Source organism: Crinia signifera, chromosome 4 (assembly GCF_055691185.1).
Source record: "Crinia signifera chromosome 4, ASM5569118v1, whole genome shotgun sequence".
Classification (NCBI taxonomy): Eukaryota; Metazoa; Chordata; class Amphibia; order Anura; family Myobatrachidae; genus Crinia; species Crinia signifera.
The window spans coordinates 18,513,042-18,535,267 of NC_139220.1; the positions used below are offsets into that span (position 1 = coordinate 18,513,042).

At 44.5% G+C, this 22,226-nt stretch overlaps 1 protein-coding gene across 5 annotated transcripts in view; it reads left to right on the top strand.

The window, feature by feature from the left end:
• The window catches only part of ATXN10 (ataxin 10), a 111,487-nt gene that overhangs the window by 33,141 nt on the left and 56,120 nt on the right, over positions 1–22,226 (top strand). For all 5 annotated transcript variants that reach the window (XM_083181295.1, XM_083181293.1, XM_083181294.1 and 2 more), the window contains 2 exons: positions 12,188–12,284; positions 13,909–14,073. In XM_083181295.1, coding sequence (XP_083037421.1) covers positions 12,188–12,284; positions 13,909–14,073 — 262 coding nt within the window. The remainder of the gene's footprint in view (positions 1–12,187; positions 12,285–13,908; positions 14,074–22,226) is intronic.

Here is a 22,226-nt window from a genome sequence, read left to right on the forward strand (position 1 = left end):
ACAGAGGAGCTTCCTCTAGTATTCTATGCAATGGCCTTTTGTCAAATCCCTTTCCTATCCTACGAGGAACAAGGCAGGGATGCCCCCTGTCCCCCCTTTTATTTGCCCTTGCATTAGAACCCCTTGCAGTCACACTCAGAGACTCCCCAGAATACCAGGGCATCCAAATTCGCAACATAGACTTACGCGTGTCTCTGTTTGCGGATGACATGCTCTTATTCATATCACACCCTCAACATGCCATCCCGGTAATATTCCAGATCCTACTAGACTTCGGCACATTCTCAGGTTACAAAGTAAACATAGATAAATCGGAACTTCTACCCATTCGGGGACCTCCCCCAAACTTCTCGATAAACACTGACCTCCAAGCCATAAAAATACAACATACACAAATCAAGTATCTGGGCATTCAAATACCTTGTAAACTATCTGACCTATATAAACGTAATTTCCCCCCAGTAACCACTAAGATAATAGACACCCTCACCAACTGGAAAACCCTCCCTCTGTCCCTCCTGGGAAGAGTAGAGGTGGTAAAGTCAGTAATCTTCCCTAGACTAATGTACCCAATGCAGATGCTCCCCATTAAAATTAATCAAGCAGATTGTAAGATACTGACCCAAGCATGCACTAAATTCATTTGGGGAAATAAGAAACCGAGAATCTCCTTGGCCAAATTACAACAACCACGAGCTGATGGGGGACTTGGCCTTCCAGACATACGCAATTACACCAACTCTTTACTAGCCCGCTTCGCGGTAGGATGGATGAGAGAAATAGATGCTTACTCCCTCTTGGACCTGGACAGTGCCCTCCTACATCCTTACTCACCAGCTGCACTCATCCACCTAAGGAAAAAACAGATCCCACCTCATATTTACCAAAACCCCTTGTTTAGAGACATCCACGAAGCTTGGCACACGGTGTGCAACAAGTCAGGCATAGACCCCTCCGTTTCAGAATGGATGCCCATATGTGGAAACCCCTTGTTCCCAATGGGAATCAATAATCCTACCTTTAAACGTTTACAAAACAAGGGACTGAAGTTGATATCGCAGGTGTTTGATCCTGGGGGTAAAATCCTCCCCTTCTCTGTATTAAGAGACCAATATGATCTCCCCCCCCAATGCTCTTTTCTCAATAATCCAACTACAGCATTTTGTGACCTCTTTATCCCCACAAAATATTGTTGAGGCCCCCCGATCCCTCCTGCATTCCTGGGCAGACAAGATTTACAATGTATCTTTCAAACCAAAAATGATATACAAAGTTCTCCAGAACAGCACTTTATTAACCTTACAGGACAAAATAAAAGACGCATGGCTGCGGGATTTCCCATTGACACAAAACGCAGATATTTTTCAACATTATGAGTCCTCGATGGGAATCCTCCAATCATCCACTCTGCAGGAGGTTCATTTTCGGGTAGTCCACAGAGCTTATATGTCGCAGAAACAGAGAAGTCATTTTGTAACCGACGAAACAGGCAAATGTTTAAAATGTGGTTACCACTCGGCTACTTTTGCCCACAATTTCTGGACCTGCGGACATATAAAAAAGTTGTGGTTTAAAATATTGTATTTTGTGGAAAAAAACTTCTCATTGAAACTAAGCCTCCTACCTGCCCCGATCCTATTCCTCAATTTTGAGAAATGGGAAATTCCCCCCTCCCAGAATCACCTAATCCCATTCCTCACAATCCTCTTTACTGCGGCAAAAAAGGCCATTTTAAAGGCATGGACAACTCGCCATACCCCTACGTTAGCCGAGGTGGAAGAATTACTGAATAGTTATATGGCATTTGATAGATATAACTCCATACACTCTAGCCAATCGATTTCCACCACATTCCTGCGAAAGTGGGAGCTTTACATTCATACAAAACCACAAGTCGATCAAGACAACTTGTTGAATGCTTTGGACATACACTATTACACAGGCAGAGTTGTGAACTAGAGTTGAAGACAATCATATGCCCCTTAGCCCGGCTAACCTTTCTCTCCCCCCCCCCCCCCCCCTCCTATTGGCTAAGCTAAACATGTGTTGGTAACATAATATTATGACTATTGTTGCTAAGATGCATAGACTTCTCATAGACAATGTATCAGGAGTGTCTCACTCATTCTCTAATCCCCCCCCCCCCCCCCCCCTCATAACCCTCTCCCCCCCCCCCTCACCCCACCTTCCCCCCCCCCTCCCTTATTTAGAAGTTTGAGCTAGTCTTATCCACGTTTTGAGTTAATCAGTTAAAATGAGAAACCACATTAACGTTATGACAGTCAATGTTTGAAAAACAACGGAATCTTCTACGAAATGCGTGGGGGAATGCTGGTTGTTCTCCCATGGAACCTCATTTTCTTAACGTGTGAGCGGACTTAAACGCATTTACATCTAACCTCATCGTTCACTCATCACCTCCTAAACTTCCGGTATACCAAGAAAAGTTCAAGTTTAAAGACATATTTGGGTACTTATGTAGTATCTGGGCTGCCGATTTCTAAATCGGGTCGAATCGGGCACATCGCATCGCATCGCATGCGACCATCGATGCGATGCGATGACCCGATTTTTCCATAGGAATCAATGTTAAAATGGACTGAGTCCATTTTAACATGGAATTCAATGGGAAAAAGGGGTCCTTTTCATACCCCTACTATCCAAGTGGGCATGGAGTTGGATATAAACCTGTGGCGAGCGTAGCGAGCCACCGAGCCCGAAGCGTGGCGAGCGTAGCGAGCCCCGCGAGGGGACACAGAATACCGGCCCCTCGCGGGGCTCGCTTCGCTCGCCACGCTTCGGGCTCGGTGGCTCGCTACGCTCGCCACAGGTTTATATCCAACTCCATGCCCACTTGGATAGTAGGGGTATGAAAAGGACCCCTTTTTCCCATTGAATTCCATGTTAAAATGGACTCAGTCCATTTTAACATTGATTCCTATGGAAAAATCGGGTCATCGCATCCGATGGTCGCATGCGATGCGATGCGATATCGCATCGCATCGCATCTGATTGTATGCCTTAACTTAAGGCATACAATCAAAAAATCGGCAGCCCAGATACTACATAAGTACCCATATTTGTATGTATACTGAGACTTGCTTAAATGTAACGTACGTTCTGTGGATATGACATTTGTATTTATGTTGAATTTATTGTAAAGTATGAAAAACCCAATAAATATACTTTTCAAAAAAGAAAACATTTATCTTGGCTCAAACAGGATTCCATCCGTTAAGACATTTTAATTGATAGTCCGGTCATTGGGGCAGATGTATTAAGCCTGGTGAAGTGCTAAAGTTGTTTCTGTTAACACAGCAGCCCATCAGCTCCTAACTGATTTGGCTTCTGCTATATCACTTCCCGCTTTATCTCTTCACCAGGCTTAGCACATCTGCCCGATAGTTGTTTAAGTGCTCCTTATCTGGCGTTGGACAAAATAAAGATGGCCTTCTGTGTTATAGTAGGAAATTACATATAGGAGAATTCTTGTGATACAGAAATATCTATTAATTCCAATGTTCTTTATTCATTTACATGCATCCCTATTTTTTTTCTCATTTATTAACAGTTTATTATATAGTGCACACATATTCCTCAGCGCTTTACTGAGAATGTTTGAACACTCACATCAGTCCCTGCCCCGGTGGAGCTTACAATCTATATTCCCTACCACATGTACACGCGCGCACACACACACATATTCTAGGGTTCATTTTTTTGTAGGCAGTCAATTAACCTGCCAGTATATTTTTGGATTGTGGGAGGAAACTGGAGTTTTTGTTTCTTATATTCTTAGTTATTATTTCATTCTTATTTATTATCCGTTATTTATATATCGCTCACACACATTCTGGAAACGACAACAGAGCGGAGGATTTGGTGGGTCCGCCGCTCAAGCATCCGATCTATCACTTTTTGTATATACGCAACTTTACTCCTATGATAATTGGAAGTGTGTGTGACCCCCTCTGTCACATTTGCTTCTCTGGCTAAAACGCCTTAGTAGTAAAGACCCCTGTGTCTCCCCATTCTTGCAGTTTAAGTAAAATAACATGTTAGAAATATGTTCTGTCCATCATAAAAAAAGAAGACGGATGTAATGCCGGTGTGATTCCAGCGGCACTGTACAATGCTGTCTGGACTTTGCGTTTTTTATTTTTTTTAAAGGGGCAGTCATTTACAAGGCACGGTTTTGCCTTGTAAGTGATTGCCCCTTTCAAAAAAAAAGTCAGCGTTCAGCTGGCAAATGACATTACAGCCGGCCCTAGGTATAATCTATCCGTGTTTTAGGAATATTCAGAAATGTATTTTAACCAGTGTATACCAAACTGGAGCAGTGATGCGAGGCAGGACTGAGGACCTACACGATGACGACGAAGACGTTGGAAAATGATCCGCTGTGAACTGATGACTTCTGAAACGTTTAATCACTGCGGGATCCGAAATTCTCTGCAATCGGCTGGACTCCCTATGAACTCTTGAGCGTTCGGTTAGTCTGGCGCTACTTCTAAAGACTTCAGCTTTGCACGTAATCATTTTTGCCAACGCCTTCCACGTTGTCCGCTTTAGCGCTGCCTATCGGGTGAGCTTCCTGTCCTGATTTATTATACAGATTCCGCCGTACCATACCGGTTGCCAAGAATAGACAAGTACACGTTTCGCACTTTTATATTCCCGCTCCTGTGAAATAATATATTTGTATGTATATATCCACTGCTGATTTTATATTCTGTGCTCTCTTTGTTTTATGCAGTATATTATTTTCCTCATTTTAAAGAATTGCTGCGTACGAAGCCAGGTCCGCTCTGCCGCTTCTGAAGACAAGGCTGTAATTACTCTGTCAGAGGAGTATTTATGTTATTATTTTTTCAGGAAATAATTATGGGAGTGTGACAAATATATTATACTCCTGAAAACGTAATATAAGTTTAACCATGCATTTTTTTTTTTTGTAATGTTTATTCATTTGAGTTATTGATGTTGTTTTTGGCCTCTTGGCCCGGCTCGGCCGTTTTACCTCTTAATGACTGCAAAAAATAAAGAAAGAAAATCAGAGTTTTGTTCTTCTCCCTTTTTTTTTATTTTTAAATCGTATTCGATATAAGCTCCTATAGGTCAGGGTTAAATATGCGAAAGTTCAAGTTTCCAAGCCACGCCTCCTAGCGGCATTCCCCCTTTAGATGGGAACGCCCACCTCATTCCTGCTACTGTGACACATGCACAGTGTAACAGAATCAGCAACAATGTTTCCAGATGTGCTATTCGGTTGGGGATGCAGTTAGAATCCCGGCGGTCGGAATTCCGGCGTTCAAAATCCCGACGGCCGAAATCCCGACACTTTCTTCCTCCATGGGTGTCCACGACACTCTTAGAGGGAGAATAAATTAGTGTGCCCAGCGTAGCGAGGCACTGGGCCCACAAGGGGCGATCCACACACCCCCCCCCCTTGTCGGGATTTCGGCATCGGGATTTTGAACGCCGGGATTCCGATTTAGTACCAATCCCATTCGGTTGTAGTGCTGACCAATACACTTTATCATTTGAGTGGGGCGGGAATTATTCTGTATTTTGAGTCTTGGAAAAAAATCATTGCCCACCAAGACAGGGTAAAGCCGGCTACGTGTTAGAACGACGGTGTCACAATTTGTTATATTGGCACGTTGGTGGGGGAAGGCGGGAGGGGTGGAGTTATTCACGCATTTAAAGATAAAATCATTGTTGAGGTCATCCTTTTAATTGCTTTGGCGAAATTATAGTACAATCTATATTAAAGTACGAATGGGGGGCAATTTTGAAGTATGGTTCACAGAATAACCCATAACTCACACAAACTACTTATTAATCATTTATACACCGTGTAATTTAAACAAACACATGTACTGTATCATGGTATCTTAAGGAGTGGAGAAGTTGTATATAGCAACCGATAAGATTGACTGTCGGCATGACATAATATCAACATTGTGAATATTGCCATCTTCTGTGGCAGTTTGAGTACGAGGCAGTTGGGGATGAGTTTGGTGGAGCGGGAGGGGGGCAGTGTGTGACCTGTTTTAGGCAATGTGGCTAAAACAGGTCACATTGTTCTCGGAGAGATCTTCTTTGGGGCCCGTTTCAAAGTCAGGACAAAGTTGGGAAAAGGATCCAGTTGATAGGCTCACACACGGTGTATTTTAGGGGCATTTTGTCTCTTATTGGTAAATAAAAAAATCTCAGCGGTATACAGAAGGAAATAGAAGTGGAAAAGCTTATTCCAAAAACTCCATCACCAGGAATTTTGTTTTCAGACCTAAAATCCTCCTAAATTCTTTGAATTTAAGGAGTATCTTCATGCTCGTTTGCCAGATTGGTCAGTGGCTGGAAAGTCAGATCTTGTCCAATGTTTTAGAGGTAGAGAAAGATAAATGTTATTTCTACCCTCCAGATACCGATGACTTTTATAAAGGGCTATTTATAACACATTATAAAAACACAGAGGGGTGGACAACAATTCTACATGTGCAGTCTGGTCGTCCCAAGCTGGGATTCATTGTAAGATTTCCACTGCACGGAATGAGGTCACCGCTTCAGAAACCCGATCCTTACATGCCAGATTCAGTGGGCTGGTGGCTGGTTCCGCGCATAGCCTCTTTATTATTACTTCACAGTACATGTGTGTGTGTGTGTGTGTGTGTGTGTGTGTGTGAATATATTGTGTGTGTGTGTGTGTATGTATGTGTGTGTGTATATATATATATATATATGCTTGTTGCCCCTCCATAGATGACTGCTTGCCGCCACTGCACCCCCTGCGTTAACAATGTTAACAATTGTAAACGCCATTATAGTGCTGCTGCCCAGCACTATATATAGGGGGGGTTAAACAACAGCTGCTTAGCAAGTCTTGCAGAATCAAACCCTTTGTCTCTTCACACTTTTATCTTTTTTTCACTGCTTAGTAAATAGATTCCAAAGGGACATTTAAGAATGTCACAAAAACAAATTGCAAAATCCAAGTGAGATGATTACAAGTATAGAAGTCATCTAGTTGGGCAATGAAGAAGCCGATCTCCATTTATTCCAGACTAGCAAACCCCTGATAGGCGCCACTATATACTGATAACGCCTTCCTCAGGCAGATCACATCACTGCACAAAACAATGCAATCGAAGTTATGCAACGAAAACATAAGTGACTGCTACGTAAAATTGTGTTAATTATATTTAAAAATAAGTTGTCTTAAAACAATTTGCTGCATTAATACTAACTCAGACTCTCCAATCATCACATATGTCCTGTCCCCATCTCTCTGTAATGCTCCTCCACCTGCTTCCATGAGTAATCCGTAATATGCAAAAGTCTTTATAACAAGTGCCTGTACCCCCTACCTCCCCAAGTGTTCTTCTGACCCCCCATCCTCATGAGTGCCTCTGCCACCTACCTCTCTATGGGGTTTATTCTAGTTCATTCTTTCTGACAAAATCCTTCTTAGATGGACAAAACCATGTGCACTGCAGGGGGGCAGATGTAACATGTGCAGAGAGAATTAGATTTGGGTGAGTTATTTTGTTTCTGTGCAGGGAAAATACTGACTGCATGATTTTACACTTCAATATAGATCTCACTTTGAAGAAAAACCCCACCCAAATCTAATTCTCTCTGCACAAGTTACATCTGCCCCACCCGCAGTGCACATGGTTTTGTCCATCTAAGAAGGATTTTGTCAGAAAGAATGGACTAGAATAACCCCCCTTGTGCACCAATCCTCTCTCCATCTCATGTTACCACTGCCCCTGTCCCAATGAATGCCTCTAACCAATGCTTCCACAATTGTGCCTCTATCCCCTTCCCTCCCCTGTGTGTTCCTTTGACCCCCCCCCCCTTTCTCCCTATCGGTTACTCCGCCTCAGCTACCATCCCTACTGTCCCTTTGCCCGCTCCCCAAGGCTGGTGGCTGCTGATCAGAAGTGGTATGGAGATTAATCTGACAAAAAGGAGCTAAGCAGTGATGATGTTAGGTCCGCCAATTTCTCTTTAATTGGCTCCACTATTGCGCGGCGCGATCAAAGGCGCATGCGTTGCTGGCCGGCGTGAGTGTATACAAGGTGCCCACCCATAGTAAATGTATCTGTTGTGGCGTCAACACGTCTCGTTATGAGGAGCTCTTTAGTTCAAAATAATAAAAAATTGCATCGCCTTTATGCCAAGAGGGAAATCGAAAATAGGTTGTAGTAGATGCAAAATCACTCCCATGAAAATCTGGGGCTGGCCGCTCGTTTGGCTTATGAAATACAGAGCTAGTAAATAATGTTCTACGTTCATTGTTTTTATTTGAACGTTTTTACTTGTATAAGTTATGTTTCTAGTGTTCTGCTCGGGCCAGTTTTAACATCTGAAGCAGGGATCAGGCTATTTACAGTCACCTCTATACCTTTAGTGAACTCAAGACATTTTACGATCACATGACCTTGTGGGGAACGTGGTTGTAATTTTTACTCTGCTGAGGGTTTTCTATGGAAACGTGGAAAGTACTCTAAATGCTATAAATGCTTCCTTCGCGTGGGTGGATACCACACGTCGATAAATATCTTAAGCTGCCCAGGCTTAGAAACCTTTATATCTACTCCTACAAGGTATACAGTTGAGGTGAAGCCTGTGATTTTCCTTTATGAGGCGTGATGGGCAGTGTAATAGCTTCATGTAAGTGTCAGTGTTGGTGGGTTTCATATAAATTATGGGTTCCCCATGTCGGTCGCTCAGAGTTCCGTACCGCCGGTCGGCAGTACATCATTTGTATGTTCACAGTGGGTGGCAGCCCTTTCTGACATATTCTTGCTGGTTTTTGGGGTTTCCTGGACAATTTTGCTTAGTGCTGAAATGTTAACTACTGTACAATATTATGACATTATTTTCTCTCTCTGGTTTTTTGCATTTAACTTGCAGAGTTAATGAAGACTACACTTTGCCTGTGAATTTACTCACAGGTCTGTTACTGCTCAGCGCAATTCAATTTGCAAAAGACGACAGTGCCGTTTTAATATTGTGCTGATTAGTCCAATATAAATTCACTTAATCAAACAAATCTCTTTTTTAAGATCAAAAATCCATTTCTACTTAACCCAACATCCAAAGGTTGTATGACCAGCGACCGTGATATATATACTCATGTAGTGCGTAACCATTGTTTGTAGTATTTGTCTTGTTGCGCCATCTACTGGAGACTGAATCGTCAGGAGTCAAGATAACCTGCCTGATTAGGGATTGGTAATCTAATGAGAGAGCAAGGAATCCTATTTTTTATACAGATCTTCCATGGAGTATCATTTTATATCTAGAATGAGGACTAGACTATTCATTGCATACTAACTGCAACAGTTGGGCTTTGACCTTCTTGGCACATTAAGCTGTGACAACAGCAGATCTGAGAGCGGCTACAGTCCTGTCACATCCTCAGCTTTGTGGTCTATTTAACTGGTGGCAGCTGCATTGAAATCACGTGTGTGTTTTGGTCGGTGCATTCTAACACATGTTTTTAATGCATCCATGGTTAAACACGTTATGTTGATGATCAGTGTGTTCGAAACAAAAGTATAAAGGTGGCTTAGACTTAGAATTCCTCCAATTGTATCCTGTACAGTAGTCAAACTATAGATGCTGAGTCCACTAAGCGCTGAGGTTTTAAAGTGCCACCATGGCCTACATAAAAGGCCAGTGACCAGTCTGTTGGCAGAGCAGCTACAACTTCCTGCCCTGCGCATAATATCTGCACGTTCCGTATCTGGGAGACTGGATGGGCACGTTAGCAGTACCGTAATACGCTTCAAATAAAATGTAGTGGGTCTTTCATTATTGCGTGGGGCACCAAATCGAATCCTAGCCTGGCTTAACAGATATGCAGAATTAATTAAACTTGTTTTAATTTTAAAAAAGCAATAAATAGTAATTTCGCAAATCCCTTGTAAAATAATATTCATCCCGTTTTTGATGAATCAGGGTTGCTTGTCTAATGGGCTGTGGCCTTGTGCAGCTCCCTGTCTTATGGACTGTGGCATTGTGCAGCTCCCTGTCTTATGGACTGTGGCATTGTGCAGCTCCCCGTCTGAGGGACTGTGGCATTGCCCAGCTCCCCGTCTGATGGACTGTGGCATTGCCCAGCTCCCCGTCTGATGGACTGTGGCATTGCCCAGCTCCCCGTCTGATGGACTGTGGCATTGCCCAGCTCCCCGTCTGATGGACTGTGGCATTGCCCAGCTCCCCGTCTGATGGACTGTGGCATTGCCCAGCTCCCCGTCTGATGGACTGTGGCATTGCCCAGCTCCCCGTCTGATGGACTGTGGCATTGCCCAGCTCCCCGTCTGATGGACTGTGGCAATGCCCAGCTCCCCGTCTGATGGACTGTGGCATTGCCCAGCTCCCCGTCTGATGGACTGTGGCATTGCCCAGCTCCCCGTCTGATGGACTGTGGCATTGCCCAGCTCCCCGTCTGATGGACTGTGGCATTGCCCAGCTCCCCGTCTGATGGACTGTGGCAATGCCCAGCTCCCCGTCTGATGGACTGTGGCAATGCCCAGCTCCCCGTCTGATGGACTGTGGCATTGCCCAGCTCCCCGTCTGAGGGACTGTGGCATTGCCCAGCTCCCCGTCTGTACCTGGCTCTATCTGCTGTAACACTGTGGCATTCAGGGCTTTATCTGATGACCTTACCTGTATTTGCTCACAAAAAGAAAATACCAAACTCTTTCCATGCTGTGCCGTGGAATCACTACATGCGCTACCACCATAGACCTGCAAATGACCACTACATTTTCAAAATCTGAGCATTCTCTCAGATTTCCTTGCGACAGTTTATTCCTACAAAGCGCTGCTTATTTGTCTTTTGGGGTTTTCTTTTCTTTTTTGGACTTTTTAATTTTCAAGATTAAATATAGAAACCTGGTATCTGTTGCATTCTGTCAAAAGTGCGATCTGGGGTCTGAGGTAAAGTAGTTACTTGTTTATAGCAATTATGCCTCTGTGCACAATTTGTTTTTAATGGGATTATTGCCCATTAAATACATATTCCTGTTCTGTAAAGGCTTGCTTCCACATATAATTTCTGCCGTGGTTTACCAGCAGGATAAAGATAGGCTGTTCTACCACACACTGTACTTTTTTTTTTTATATATATTTAAAATTAAAACTACCCACTTACAAAATGATCAGATTGCTCGATGGAAGGATACGTTTGACTGAACATGCAGTTCCCCCACACTTCTCCAGGTCGGCTGCTTATTCGCTGTCATGGCGGGCGCCGCCAGTTGCACTCCCTCTTCAGCTTGCAATGCTTTTTATCATGGGATAATTCCACTTGCTCACTGCAGGCCTAGTATGTCTTGCGCTAAGCTTCTTTATACAAGTAGAACAAAATAGGATAGATCAAATGAGATCTATTTAGACTCTTTTGGCCAGCTGATTGGGGAGGGAGATTGTGGTTTACAAAGACCGACCTGGAACGCCACTCTGATTTCCTACCACCTCCATTCCCCTCCTCACATAATAGTAATGCCCCTGTCACAGGCTGTCCTGTCCTCACTGACACATCACTCATCTCCTGATATACTCTATGCTGCTGGGGACCCTGCTCCTCCCACTATATAACTCTCAGTCTGTGGCTTCCTGCTGCCTCCATTCCCCTCCTCACATCATGACACTACATTGGATCCATGCTGCCAAGATCGGCACTGTCGTATTTTTGTGAGCATTCTTCTGACTACTTAGTGGTTTTAACTGCGTTCTTGTAATCCTTTGATGTTGCCATTCTACTAATACCCCTTTCAGACTACCAAATCAACCCGGGTTATTGACAAAGTATCCCAGGTTGATCTGCGGTCTGAAAGTGCCACAGAACCATTTCCTCAGTCAAGCAACCCTGGTCATGACTAGGGTTGAACACGGCTCTGACCTGAGGTGCAGTGTAAAGGGGCAAACCCCCAGTCCCATTCACACTATGGAGGAGGCAGTGCTTGGAGACCCGGCATTTGCGGTCTGAAAGGGTTATAAGTCAGCTGATCTCATGGGTACTGTTGCAACTCCATCCAGTTTGACCCAGAATTATTCTCTGCTTATAAATCGTCTGCCTCTTTATTATAGAATATAATAAGATTTTATATATGTTTTTTTATTTTATTATTTGTAATGAAATACATTTTTCTCTTTGCATCTTCAGCTTTCCGCTGCGGCCTTCAGTTCCTTGGCAATGTTGCAGGAGGGAACCAGGGTTCCCAGAATAGTATTTGGAAGCATGCTTTTCCGCATCTCTTCCTGTAAGTATGAACCAGCTGCTTTTCCATCTTATGCACTAAATCCCCTGTCTTATAGTTAGCAATTTTGTGGCGGGCACAATTTGTAATCCAACTGCTCTTCATTGATAAGATTTATTCAGTTCCTATGTTCGGAGATAACCCAGAACGAATTCTTACAACCATAAGCATTATTTGTACCATACTGCGGTTTTGGGCACTCAGACAATGCAGCGGGTGTAGGTTATAAATAAATCCCCTTTATTATTACAAAAAAACATGCAAAAAAACAAAAATGAGTGTGTTTTACCCTATTATGCAGTTCTCATTCTGATCCGGCTATCGCCAGCCCGATGATACCCCTGCTGTTACAGTTTTGTAGGCGTGGTGGCACCACGTTCCACCGCCAAAGAGGCTAATTTCCCTTCATTGATTCGGACACACATCGTTGTCCTACTCGTTCACAGATTTTCTCCCACTCCTCTGGCTGGAGAGTCTCCACAATATTTTACTTCCAAGCCAAGTTCATGGTAGTTCCATGGCCGCATATGTACTAGTAAAATATCTTTGCACAATGACGTCAACGTGGGGTGGGATATTGAACGGAAATGGCAAAGGAGTTTTAGTAAAGTCTTAATTGTACATACTGATAAAAGAAAAAGGTAGGAAGGAGCAAAAGCTGTTTAAGGCCATTGAATCTAGGACATTTTAGAGAACATGAAGTATAAAGTGAAAAGTGTTGGAAGCCTTCACTGTATCCAAGGACGCTAACCGAGTTGGGAGTTTCATGGAGTTGGTTGGAGTTTCTGGTACTATCTGCCACCAGGCAACAAGTGCTGAATCTGACTCGATCAGGGTGCGTTAATGAGGCCATTATCTTTCGTGGTGGCGAGATGGTGCGTCCTTCCAGGATTGCATTAAAAAGGTCTACTCTAAGCCCCTTCCTTAGTAAGTTGCCTAATTCTATTGAGGCTTGGAGTTGATGCCATACAGGCCCCTTTAGCTGTTTGAGAAAGTCTTTCCGGGGAGTGGCCTGTGTTTAAGAGCTCTGCACAGTGTGGTCTTCATATTGGTGGGTGGAAGGAGTCTTCTCGGATATTGTCCAAGTATGAACAGACTTGCAGTCAGTCATGGCTTGGGGATTAAAATAACCTTCATATCTAAATATATAAAAGGCTAACTACTCCTCACCTCTATGATGTGAAGTACTGCCACTGACCACTAGAGGCCTCTTTACTCCTTTGTGTTCTAAAAGAAAGTGAAAGCAATTTTTGCAGGGACACTGATTTGTTTCAAACTTGCTGGATATGGAGAGAGGGAGCTGTGAGGACAGAGATTGTAGGTAGGAGCAGATAGGGACTGGGGGTGGGGTGGAGAGTTTGTGGACTAAAAACTGTCACAGCTCAAAGTCATTTTGATGGGCTTTTAACTAGTTTGTTGACTGTGAAACTAACGGGCAAGTACACAGTCTGTCTTGTCGCCTCTTTGCAGCCATAGTAGCCAGGAGCAAGTGTCACATAAAGCCTAATTTGCATATAGTATGGCACATTTGGATGCGTCGGCTCCTCCCACATGGAAACACACCGGCATAAATCCGCATCAGATGAAAATGTGTGTTAACAAACTCTTTGTTGGTTTTCTGTTGCAGGAACTGTCTGATGCATGACGATGACAAAGTGTCTGCTTACAGCTCCATGGTGTTGTTCACTTGTATGGGAGACGACAAAATGGCCGACTTCGAGGATCAAGCAAACCTCAGCGTTGCATTAAGCACCATCACTGCCTACAGCAAGCGGCCAGACGTTGAATGGTTGTATGTACTTCAGATCTTTCATAATTGTGTTGCCATTTATAAAGCAAGCTCCATAGGAGCTCACCGTCCTCTATATATCTATCTATCTATCTATCTTTCTTCTTCGATCCCATGGCAGCCTACACATTGGGATATCTTCCCCTTCCTCGTAGTTAGACAGGTTACTTTTTTTCCAGACCCCTCCCTCTTGGGTATAAATCCCTGCTCCTCCCCTCTCCTGGTGTCTTTTTTTCCTGTCTCCTTGTTTAGTTAGAGGCAGGAGGTTACTTTACTTTGGGCTCACCTTTAGAATCAGGAGGTCACTCTGGGTGGTTGCAGCATGGAAGCGTGGCTCTGTAAGAGTTTCTGTCCATGTGGGCTGCGGAGCAAATGGGAGCATGGTTTTCTGTAAGTCTCCGCTTCTCATTCAAAGCACCTAGCAGCGTGGACGCAGTAAGCAGCAGCCGGCGCGCCAGAGTCCCCCATTACAGGCAGTCGCGGGACTACAGAATCCAGGAAGCATAGCGCTTGCGCGCACTTCCGGGTTCGGCGGGGGGCTCAGGACTACGTTTCCCAGAATCCTTGGCGCCGAGACGGGCACTTCCGGTTTCCGGTATAGCGTCTGCACGCTTCCCAGCGCGCTCTGCTATGGGGTTTAAAAGGCTGCCAGAGACTGTCATTTCTGAGGCAGTGCAGCAGCGTTTATCCAGGTGAAGACGGCGGAATGGTAGGACACTGGGAGTTTTTACCTTACATTGCTTACATACTGGCCGGATTATTGATGGGCTTTGTTCATACAGATGTCTGATGCTGTTGAAATGGAGCTGCCTTCCCCCATTAGAGATGATAGTGCCCCTGTGAGGTGAGCCTGTGTTTTATTTTCTTGAGGCAGTATAGGAATTTTATTTCAGTGTTAGTAATAGGCTTTCCTATTTTCTTGTTGTCTTAGTGTGCCTACTGGAGCTAAGAAAAAAACAAAAAAGAAGAATACTACTGTAAAGTGCATGGCCTGTGATAAAATTATAGATGCAGCTTTGGGCAAAACTATATGTGAAGAGTGTGAGCCTCAGACAGAATCACAGGATAGTCATGCTAAAATGTTGAAAGACCTTATGGATTGGATGAGGCAATCCTTTGTATCCAAAGAATAATTTGTGGAGAGCCAAGGGGCTAAGAGATCTAGAGACCAAGCAGGACTCGCATATGATTTAAACAATTCTTCTGATGATGGTGATGCAAATAATTCCTCTGATGAGCCCGGAGAAATTAAAGAGGATGTCAGGGCATTCAACTTTGACACAGTCGAATATATTTTAAAACATATTTACAAGTCTATGAAGGTGAAAGAGACTGTTACGCCCGCTGAGGGGGCAGATTTATTGTTTGACGATAGATCCAAGAAGGGTCGTTTTTTTCCTGTACATCGTATTATGAAGGATACTATTGCGAAGGAATGGTCAAACCTTGATAAGAAACAGGGGAGACTTTTTCGAATAGACAAAATGTACCCTATAAAAGAGGAGGAATTCCTTAAATGGTGTGAGATTCCAAAAATAGACGCGGCAGTAGCGGAGGTGACATCCCGCACAACGCTGCCCCTTGAGGATGGGGCCTCATTCAAGGATCCTATGGATCGAAGGATGGAGGGTTCCCTAAAGAAGCTGCATCTCTCTACGGCAGTATCCCTTAAGACAGGGGTTGCCTTAGCCTCGGTGGCCAGAGCTTTAAGAATGTGGTGTAATGCGCTTCATACAGATATTGAAGAAAAGATTTCAAGACAGTATATACTGAAAAATCTAGAGGTCATTCAGAAATCGGTGGAATTCCTGTGTGAGGCGACCATAGATGTAACCTCATTCGCAGCAAGAGCAATGTCAGCAGGTGTAGCGACTAGGAGGGCATTATGGTTACGATCCTGGTCGGCAGACTCAAATTCCAAAAATCGTCTGGTTTCCTTGCCCTTTGAGGGGTCCTTTCTGTTCGGCACCAAGCTAGAAGCTCTGATACACAGATTGACAGGTGGGAAGTCTCTGAAACTCCCTCAAGATAAGAAGAATAAATTCCCATGTCCAGGGAACCCAAAACAGATGTTTAGAGAAGCCAAGTCTTATAGGCCTGGTAGGCCATATAGTCAGAGAGGCACCTTTGCGAACTCCAGGCAGTCCTTTCGCCAAAACTATAGGAGGTCCGGAAGGCAATGACAATCAAAGTATGCCCCCAGTGGGAGCCCGATTGTTGCAATTCCCACAAGTTTGGGATACAGTAATCCAGGACAGTTGGGTTCGAAGAATAGTCCGAGACGGTTATTTGTTGGAATTCAGCCGAATTCCCAGAAACAATTATTTCATACGGTCAAGGAAACCAAGATCTGCATTAGAAGAGAGAGAATTGAGAAAGATTGTAAACAATCTCCTGGCTATCAAAGCCATAGAACATGTTCCAGAAGACCAGAAGGAGAAGGGAATGTATTCCAATCTGTTCCTGGTAGAAAAGAGCACGGGGGGGTTCAGGACCATTATAGACCTAAGACAGTTAAATCAATACCTGGAGGTGAAGAAATTTCGCATGGAAACAATGAAATCTATAACAGCAGGCATAAGAAAAGGGGATTTTATGGTATCCCTCGATCTGAAGGACGCCTACTATCATATACCGATTCACCCTCAACATCGGATGTTCCTCAGGTTCGCTATAAAACAAAAACATTACCAATTCACATGCCTACCCTTTGGGCTCGCCTCCTCCCCGAGAGTGTTCACGAAGGTGCTTGTTACATTAATAGCAGTCTTAAGAAAGAAGGGTGTTCTTCTCTGGCCTTATCTGGACGACATTCTCATTGCAGCATCATCCAAGCAAGTGCTATGCGAAAACCTACAACTAGTGGTCAATTTCCTGCAGACGCATGGTTGGATATTGAACCTACAGAAGAGCCAATTGAAACCCACTCAAAGGATCAAGTTCCTCGGGGTTATCATAGATTCGGTAAAATTTCAGATTTCCCTGTCAGAAGAGAGATGTGGGAAGATCAAAGACCTTTCCCTTTCCTTGATCAAATCAAAGACAACCTCATTACAAAGATGTCTCAGTTTATTAGGGATGATGTCCTCCACCATAGGGGTTGTTCCGTTGTCCCAATGGAGAATGAGAACATTCCAATGGACAATTCTTCCTTTTCTGAAGAAAAACACAAACAAGTTTCAGAAAGTAAACCTGTCATTAAGGGTAAAGAAGTCTCTTTCCTGGTGGGCAAGCAGTATGTTCAAAGACCAAGCAACTCCCCTACAGTCACCGAGGTTTCGGGTAGTCACCACCGACGCGAGCCAGTTAGGTTGGGGGGCCCACTGCGAGGGGGAAACGACACAAGGGGTATGGTCAAAAGAAGAGAGCGTGAGGTCGTCAAATTGGAGAGAAGCCGAGGCGGTCTGGAGAGCGGTGAGGGCTTTTTCTCAGAGACTCAAGAGAACACACTTGAGGGTCTTCTCCGACAATACCTCTGTGGTAGCATATATAAACCACCAGGGTGGTACCAGAAGCAAGTCTATCATGGAAGTGGTTGCGAAAATTCTAACCTGGGCAGAGGAGAATTTGGATTCGATCACAGCCATTTATGTACCGGGAAAACAGAATCTCCTAGCAGACTTCCTCAGCCGGAACGAGGTTCTCCCGGGAGAATGGGAGCTGAACAGGAGAATATTCAAAGAGGTGACCGATCGGTTCGGCACACCCGAAGTAGACCTCATGGCCACCCATCTGAACAGAAAGGTGAAGACTTACTGTTCAAGGTTTTGTCTGCCACAGACCTCAGCGGTGGACGCCTTTTCCATACAATGGACATGCAGACTGGGTTATGTATTTCCCCCGTTCCCCTTGATTCCCAAAGTACTAAAGAAGATCATGGACGACGGAGTTCAAGTGATAATTATCCTTCCATTCTGGCCCAGAAGGGCCTGGTTTGCGACGGTACTGAGGCTAGCAGTACAAGCGCCGTGGACCCTACCAATAACTCCAGACCTTCTATTGCAAGGGCGGATGTGGCACCCAAATCCAGCAGCCTTAGCTTTGACGGCGTGGAGATTGAAAGGAGCCATTTGAGACAAAAGGGTCTCTCGGAACAAGTAATCACGCTTTTGCTCCAAGCAAGAAAGAAAGTATCTTCAACGGCCTATTACAGAGTATGGCGTACTTTTATTAATTGGAGAGGTTCGAAAGAATCTATACGGGAAGTCCCAACTTCTGAAGTTTTACTATTCCTACACAAAGGGTTTATGGATGGCTTGGCCAACTCGACGTTGAAGGTACAGATCTCAGCCTTAAGTATTCTATTAGAAAGGAAGCTGGCGGAGGAACAACTTGTCATCAGATTTTGTAACGCAATAAAGAGAATGAGACCTCCAATAAGGGCTCTTGTGGCCTCTTGGGACCTGAATCTGTTGCTGAAAGCATTGATGAAGTCTCCGTTTGAACCATTAGGGGAAATTTCCCAGAAATACTTGACCTGGAAAACTGTGTTTCTGGTTGCTATCACGTCAGCAAGAAGAGTGAGCGAGCTGCAAGCTCTCTGGGCGGAAGAACCCTATCTGAAGATTCTAGCAGACAGGATTGTTCTAAGAACCAACCCACATTTTCTCCCAAAAATTGTTTCCGAGTTCCATCTCAACCAGGAGGTTTTGCTGCCAACTTTCTATCCTGAACCCAAGGACAAGGAAGAAGAGGCCTTACATAATTTAGATGTGGAAAGAAGTATTACGACATACTTAGAAAGAACAGAAGAGTTCAGGAAAGTGAAAAGTTTATTTGTAATCCCGGACGGGGCCAGGAAAGGACTTACGCCTTCCAAGCAGACTATCGCAAGATGGATAAGGGAAATCATCTCGTTTGTGTATAAATTGGAAGGAAAAGAAGTCCCGACGATCATCAAGGCACACTCCACCAGGGCCACTGCTACATCATGGGCTTTGAAGGCGAAGGCGTCGATCAAGGAGTTATGTGACGCTGCTACTTGGTCCTCAAGTCATACATTTTCAAGACACTATGAGCTTAATGTGTCTGCTCCTCGATTCGGAGGAAAAGTTCTACATAGTGTAATAGATGATTAAAATCATTACAAGAACTTGAAATTGGCCCTCCCTTGTATTTTTAGCTTTGGTATTTCCCAATGTGTAGGCTGCCATGGGATCGTAGAAGAAAACATCGGATTATGCTTACCGATAATTCCTTTTCTTCTTAGAGACCATGGCAGCCGTTATTTGCCCTCCCTTATGTTTCTTTTTTCCCAGAGCGGAAGGAGACACTCGAAAAAACACCAGGAGAGGGGAGGAGCAGGGATTTATACCCAAGAGGGAGGGGTCTGGAAAAAAGTAACCTGTCTAACTACGAGGAAGGGAAAGATATCCCAATGTGTAGGCTGCCATGGTCTCTAAGAAGAAAAGGAATTATCGGTAAGCATAATCCGATGTTATCTAATCCGGGGAAATTTTTCAATACCGGGATTGAAAAATGCTCAATCCCAGGATTTCCGGGATCCCAGCACTGGCTTCCTTTAAAAAAAATTAAAAAAAATGTCCCCGGTGGTGCGGCAGAGTCGGGCAGGCGGTGTGCGGGAGCGAGACAGGCTGTGTGGTCAGGAGGCGGTGAGCAGTGGAGATGGAGTGGTGCGGCCGTGAATCATGGGTCCGGGAGTGGCGGTGGAGCTCTTCGGCCTGCGCAGCGTGACTACTGACATCAAGTCGCGCTGCGCAGAGCCGCATGCCGGCGAAGGGAGAAGCCGGGCAGCGTCTGATTAGGTATTGAGACGCTGCCCGGCATTAGACTGTGCATGCGCAGTCTAATCCCGAAATCCCAGGATTCGAACCTCAGTGATTTTGGGGCCAAATCCCGGGATTCCCCAGATCTCGATCCCGGGATTGGCCACCATAGTGGCAATACTAGTTGCGTTTTGACAGAAGTTTTGCTATGTGTAAACTCTGCAGTCAGAGGTCCATTGTCGTTGTCTTTGTCCCATTACCACCTTTTAATGTTCGCCTGTCAATCTAAAGCAATTGCAGCGTATTAACTGGCTGTTTGAGGTTTCTGTAGATTTAGGCGAGCCGGCTCATAGATTGTAAACCTGAAGCGTATTATACACATTTATATAGATGCCTGTTCCCAGCTTGTTTACAGTCCGTCCTTGTATCGGCCAATGTCCGGCCCCTCTTCTAACATACGGCGCATTATGCTGTTGTTGACACTGTGCCAGCTCAGATGCCCAAACAGAGAAAAACATCGGCTTACAGGGAGAAGCCTTTCAAAGGTTTGTTGGGTTGTTTTAGATGGAACAGATGTTTCTCTGCATACAAGTGTAATTCCTGCCATTCATTCCTGTTACTGCTACTTATTTTATTTGGGAGGTCATTTGTTTTACAAGAATGTGGCTTTAACCATCTTACGACTGAGACCTCCAGCCGGTCCTGCGAAATGCTTTAACCGAGATAGAAAGGAGAATTAATCTCATATAAGTGGAGTGATTCACGGAATGAATGGCTCGCTCAGGAGAAATTCCTCCCACTCCATACACAGAAAGAAAGGACGAGGAAGGGTGCTTGTCTGACGGATCGGAGAGATTGCTCTCCAAGTTCCTCCTTGTGGGAGCCAGGAAAACATTGGTCCGTTCTCTGTGTACTTGGCGAGAACGCCGCACAGTTGTAGATCCCACTGACTCCTCTCGGGCATTATCTGAAGTTGAGACGGGCACAATGGCTGTATTATACCGAACTGGACCCAAGCCTAAAAATCAAGTGCTGGCTTGTCCGGGGGTAAATGGACACAATGAGTCCCCTTAGTCTGTCATCTTCTCTTTGGTCTTAATCAGAAGCCTGTTTACTCTGCTTGCATCTGTGTGTGTGGAGATTGTAAATAACATTGTTGAATGAGCGACAGTTATCCAAGTTTTCAAATGTATCACCATCCCGTTAAATGTTGGTGGGAGAACGGCTTGTTTCACTGGAGGATCTGTAAAGTGCATAGTGGTGGCCGTAGGTTGTAGGCAAAACCTAATGTGTCGAGAAGCCTTAATACACCGGCGACCATTTCTCTTTTCATCGTCTCGCATGCTGTGTGCAGCAGGGAGGGGGGGGGGGCATTTGTTTCTGCTATGTGTATATCTCCTCCTAATCGAGTGTTCAATCCAGCTTCTAGCCCACTCGGGTCTGTATCTCAGTGCTTAGATACAGACCACAGTGGGCTAGAATCACCCGAGCATAGATCGATACCCGAGGCAGGACGGAGGAACTGAACAGGATGTGACATGTGCAGGGTGCTAGCATGAACACTATAATGTGCATTTTGGGGGGCATGGAAGGCTGTGTTAGGGGAAGGTATTCGTTTTAGGATTGGCCAAGTGCAGACCAAAGGGGTGGAGAAGAGGAGGGAACAGTCTGCTATGGAACCAGGCAGCAAAGTGGCAAAAGGTAGTTCCATCAGCAGTAGTATGGAGGAAATCCTGCGCTAACATCATCTGGAATCGGCGTTCGTTTAGAAGGTCTGCCTCTAAAAATGAGTAGAAGTTAAATAATACGATGAGTGAGTGAAAACCTCAGTTTTCAAGTTATTTTAGTAAAAAAATGATTGAGAAACGTGTCCCAAAAGGTGAGGCTGTGGTCATTGGTCATAGAGAGTACAAGAGTATTTTCTAGGTGTGGGTAAGGAACTTGAATTGTTTTCTGGTGGGAATGGTGAGCGGATGGGGATAGGATTACCAGAGAGAGGTCTTGGTAACATGCAGAGAAAGAGGATTGGATAGATATTATCAAAGTTGCAAAGAGACTACTGGATTGGACGAAGGACTTGGTGCGGGGAGTAAATGTCGGGTCGATTTCAATGATGTCATCAGCCAACAGGCCTCAAGGTCTGGGAAGTTTAAGGCAATACCACCAGCATTAAGATATACAGTATAGATATAGAGATATAGATATATATATCTTGGATGTTATTTTAAAGCGGCAATCATTTACGAGGCAAAACCATGCTTGTCCGACGCACTCGCTGAATGCACCCCTGGAACCGGAGATGCCACTGGAGAGTATCGCGGAGGCCGCCGTGGACAGCAGGGGATGAGGTAAATATATATATTAAAAAAAAGGGGGGGCGGAAAAAAAACAACAAAAAAAACAAACCCTGAAATATTCTGAAAAACCACG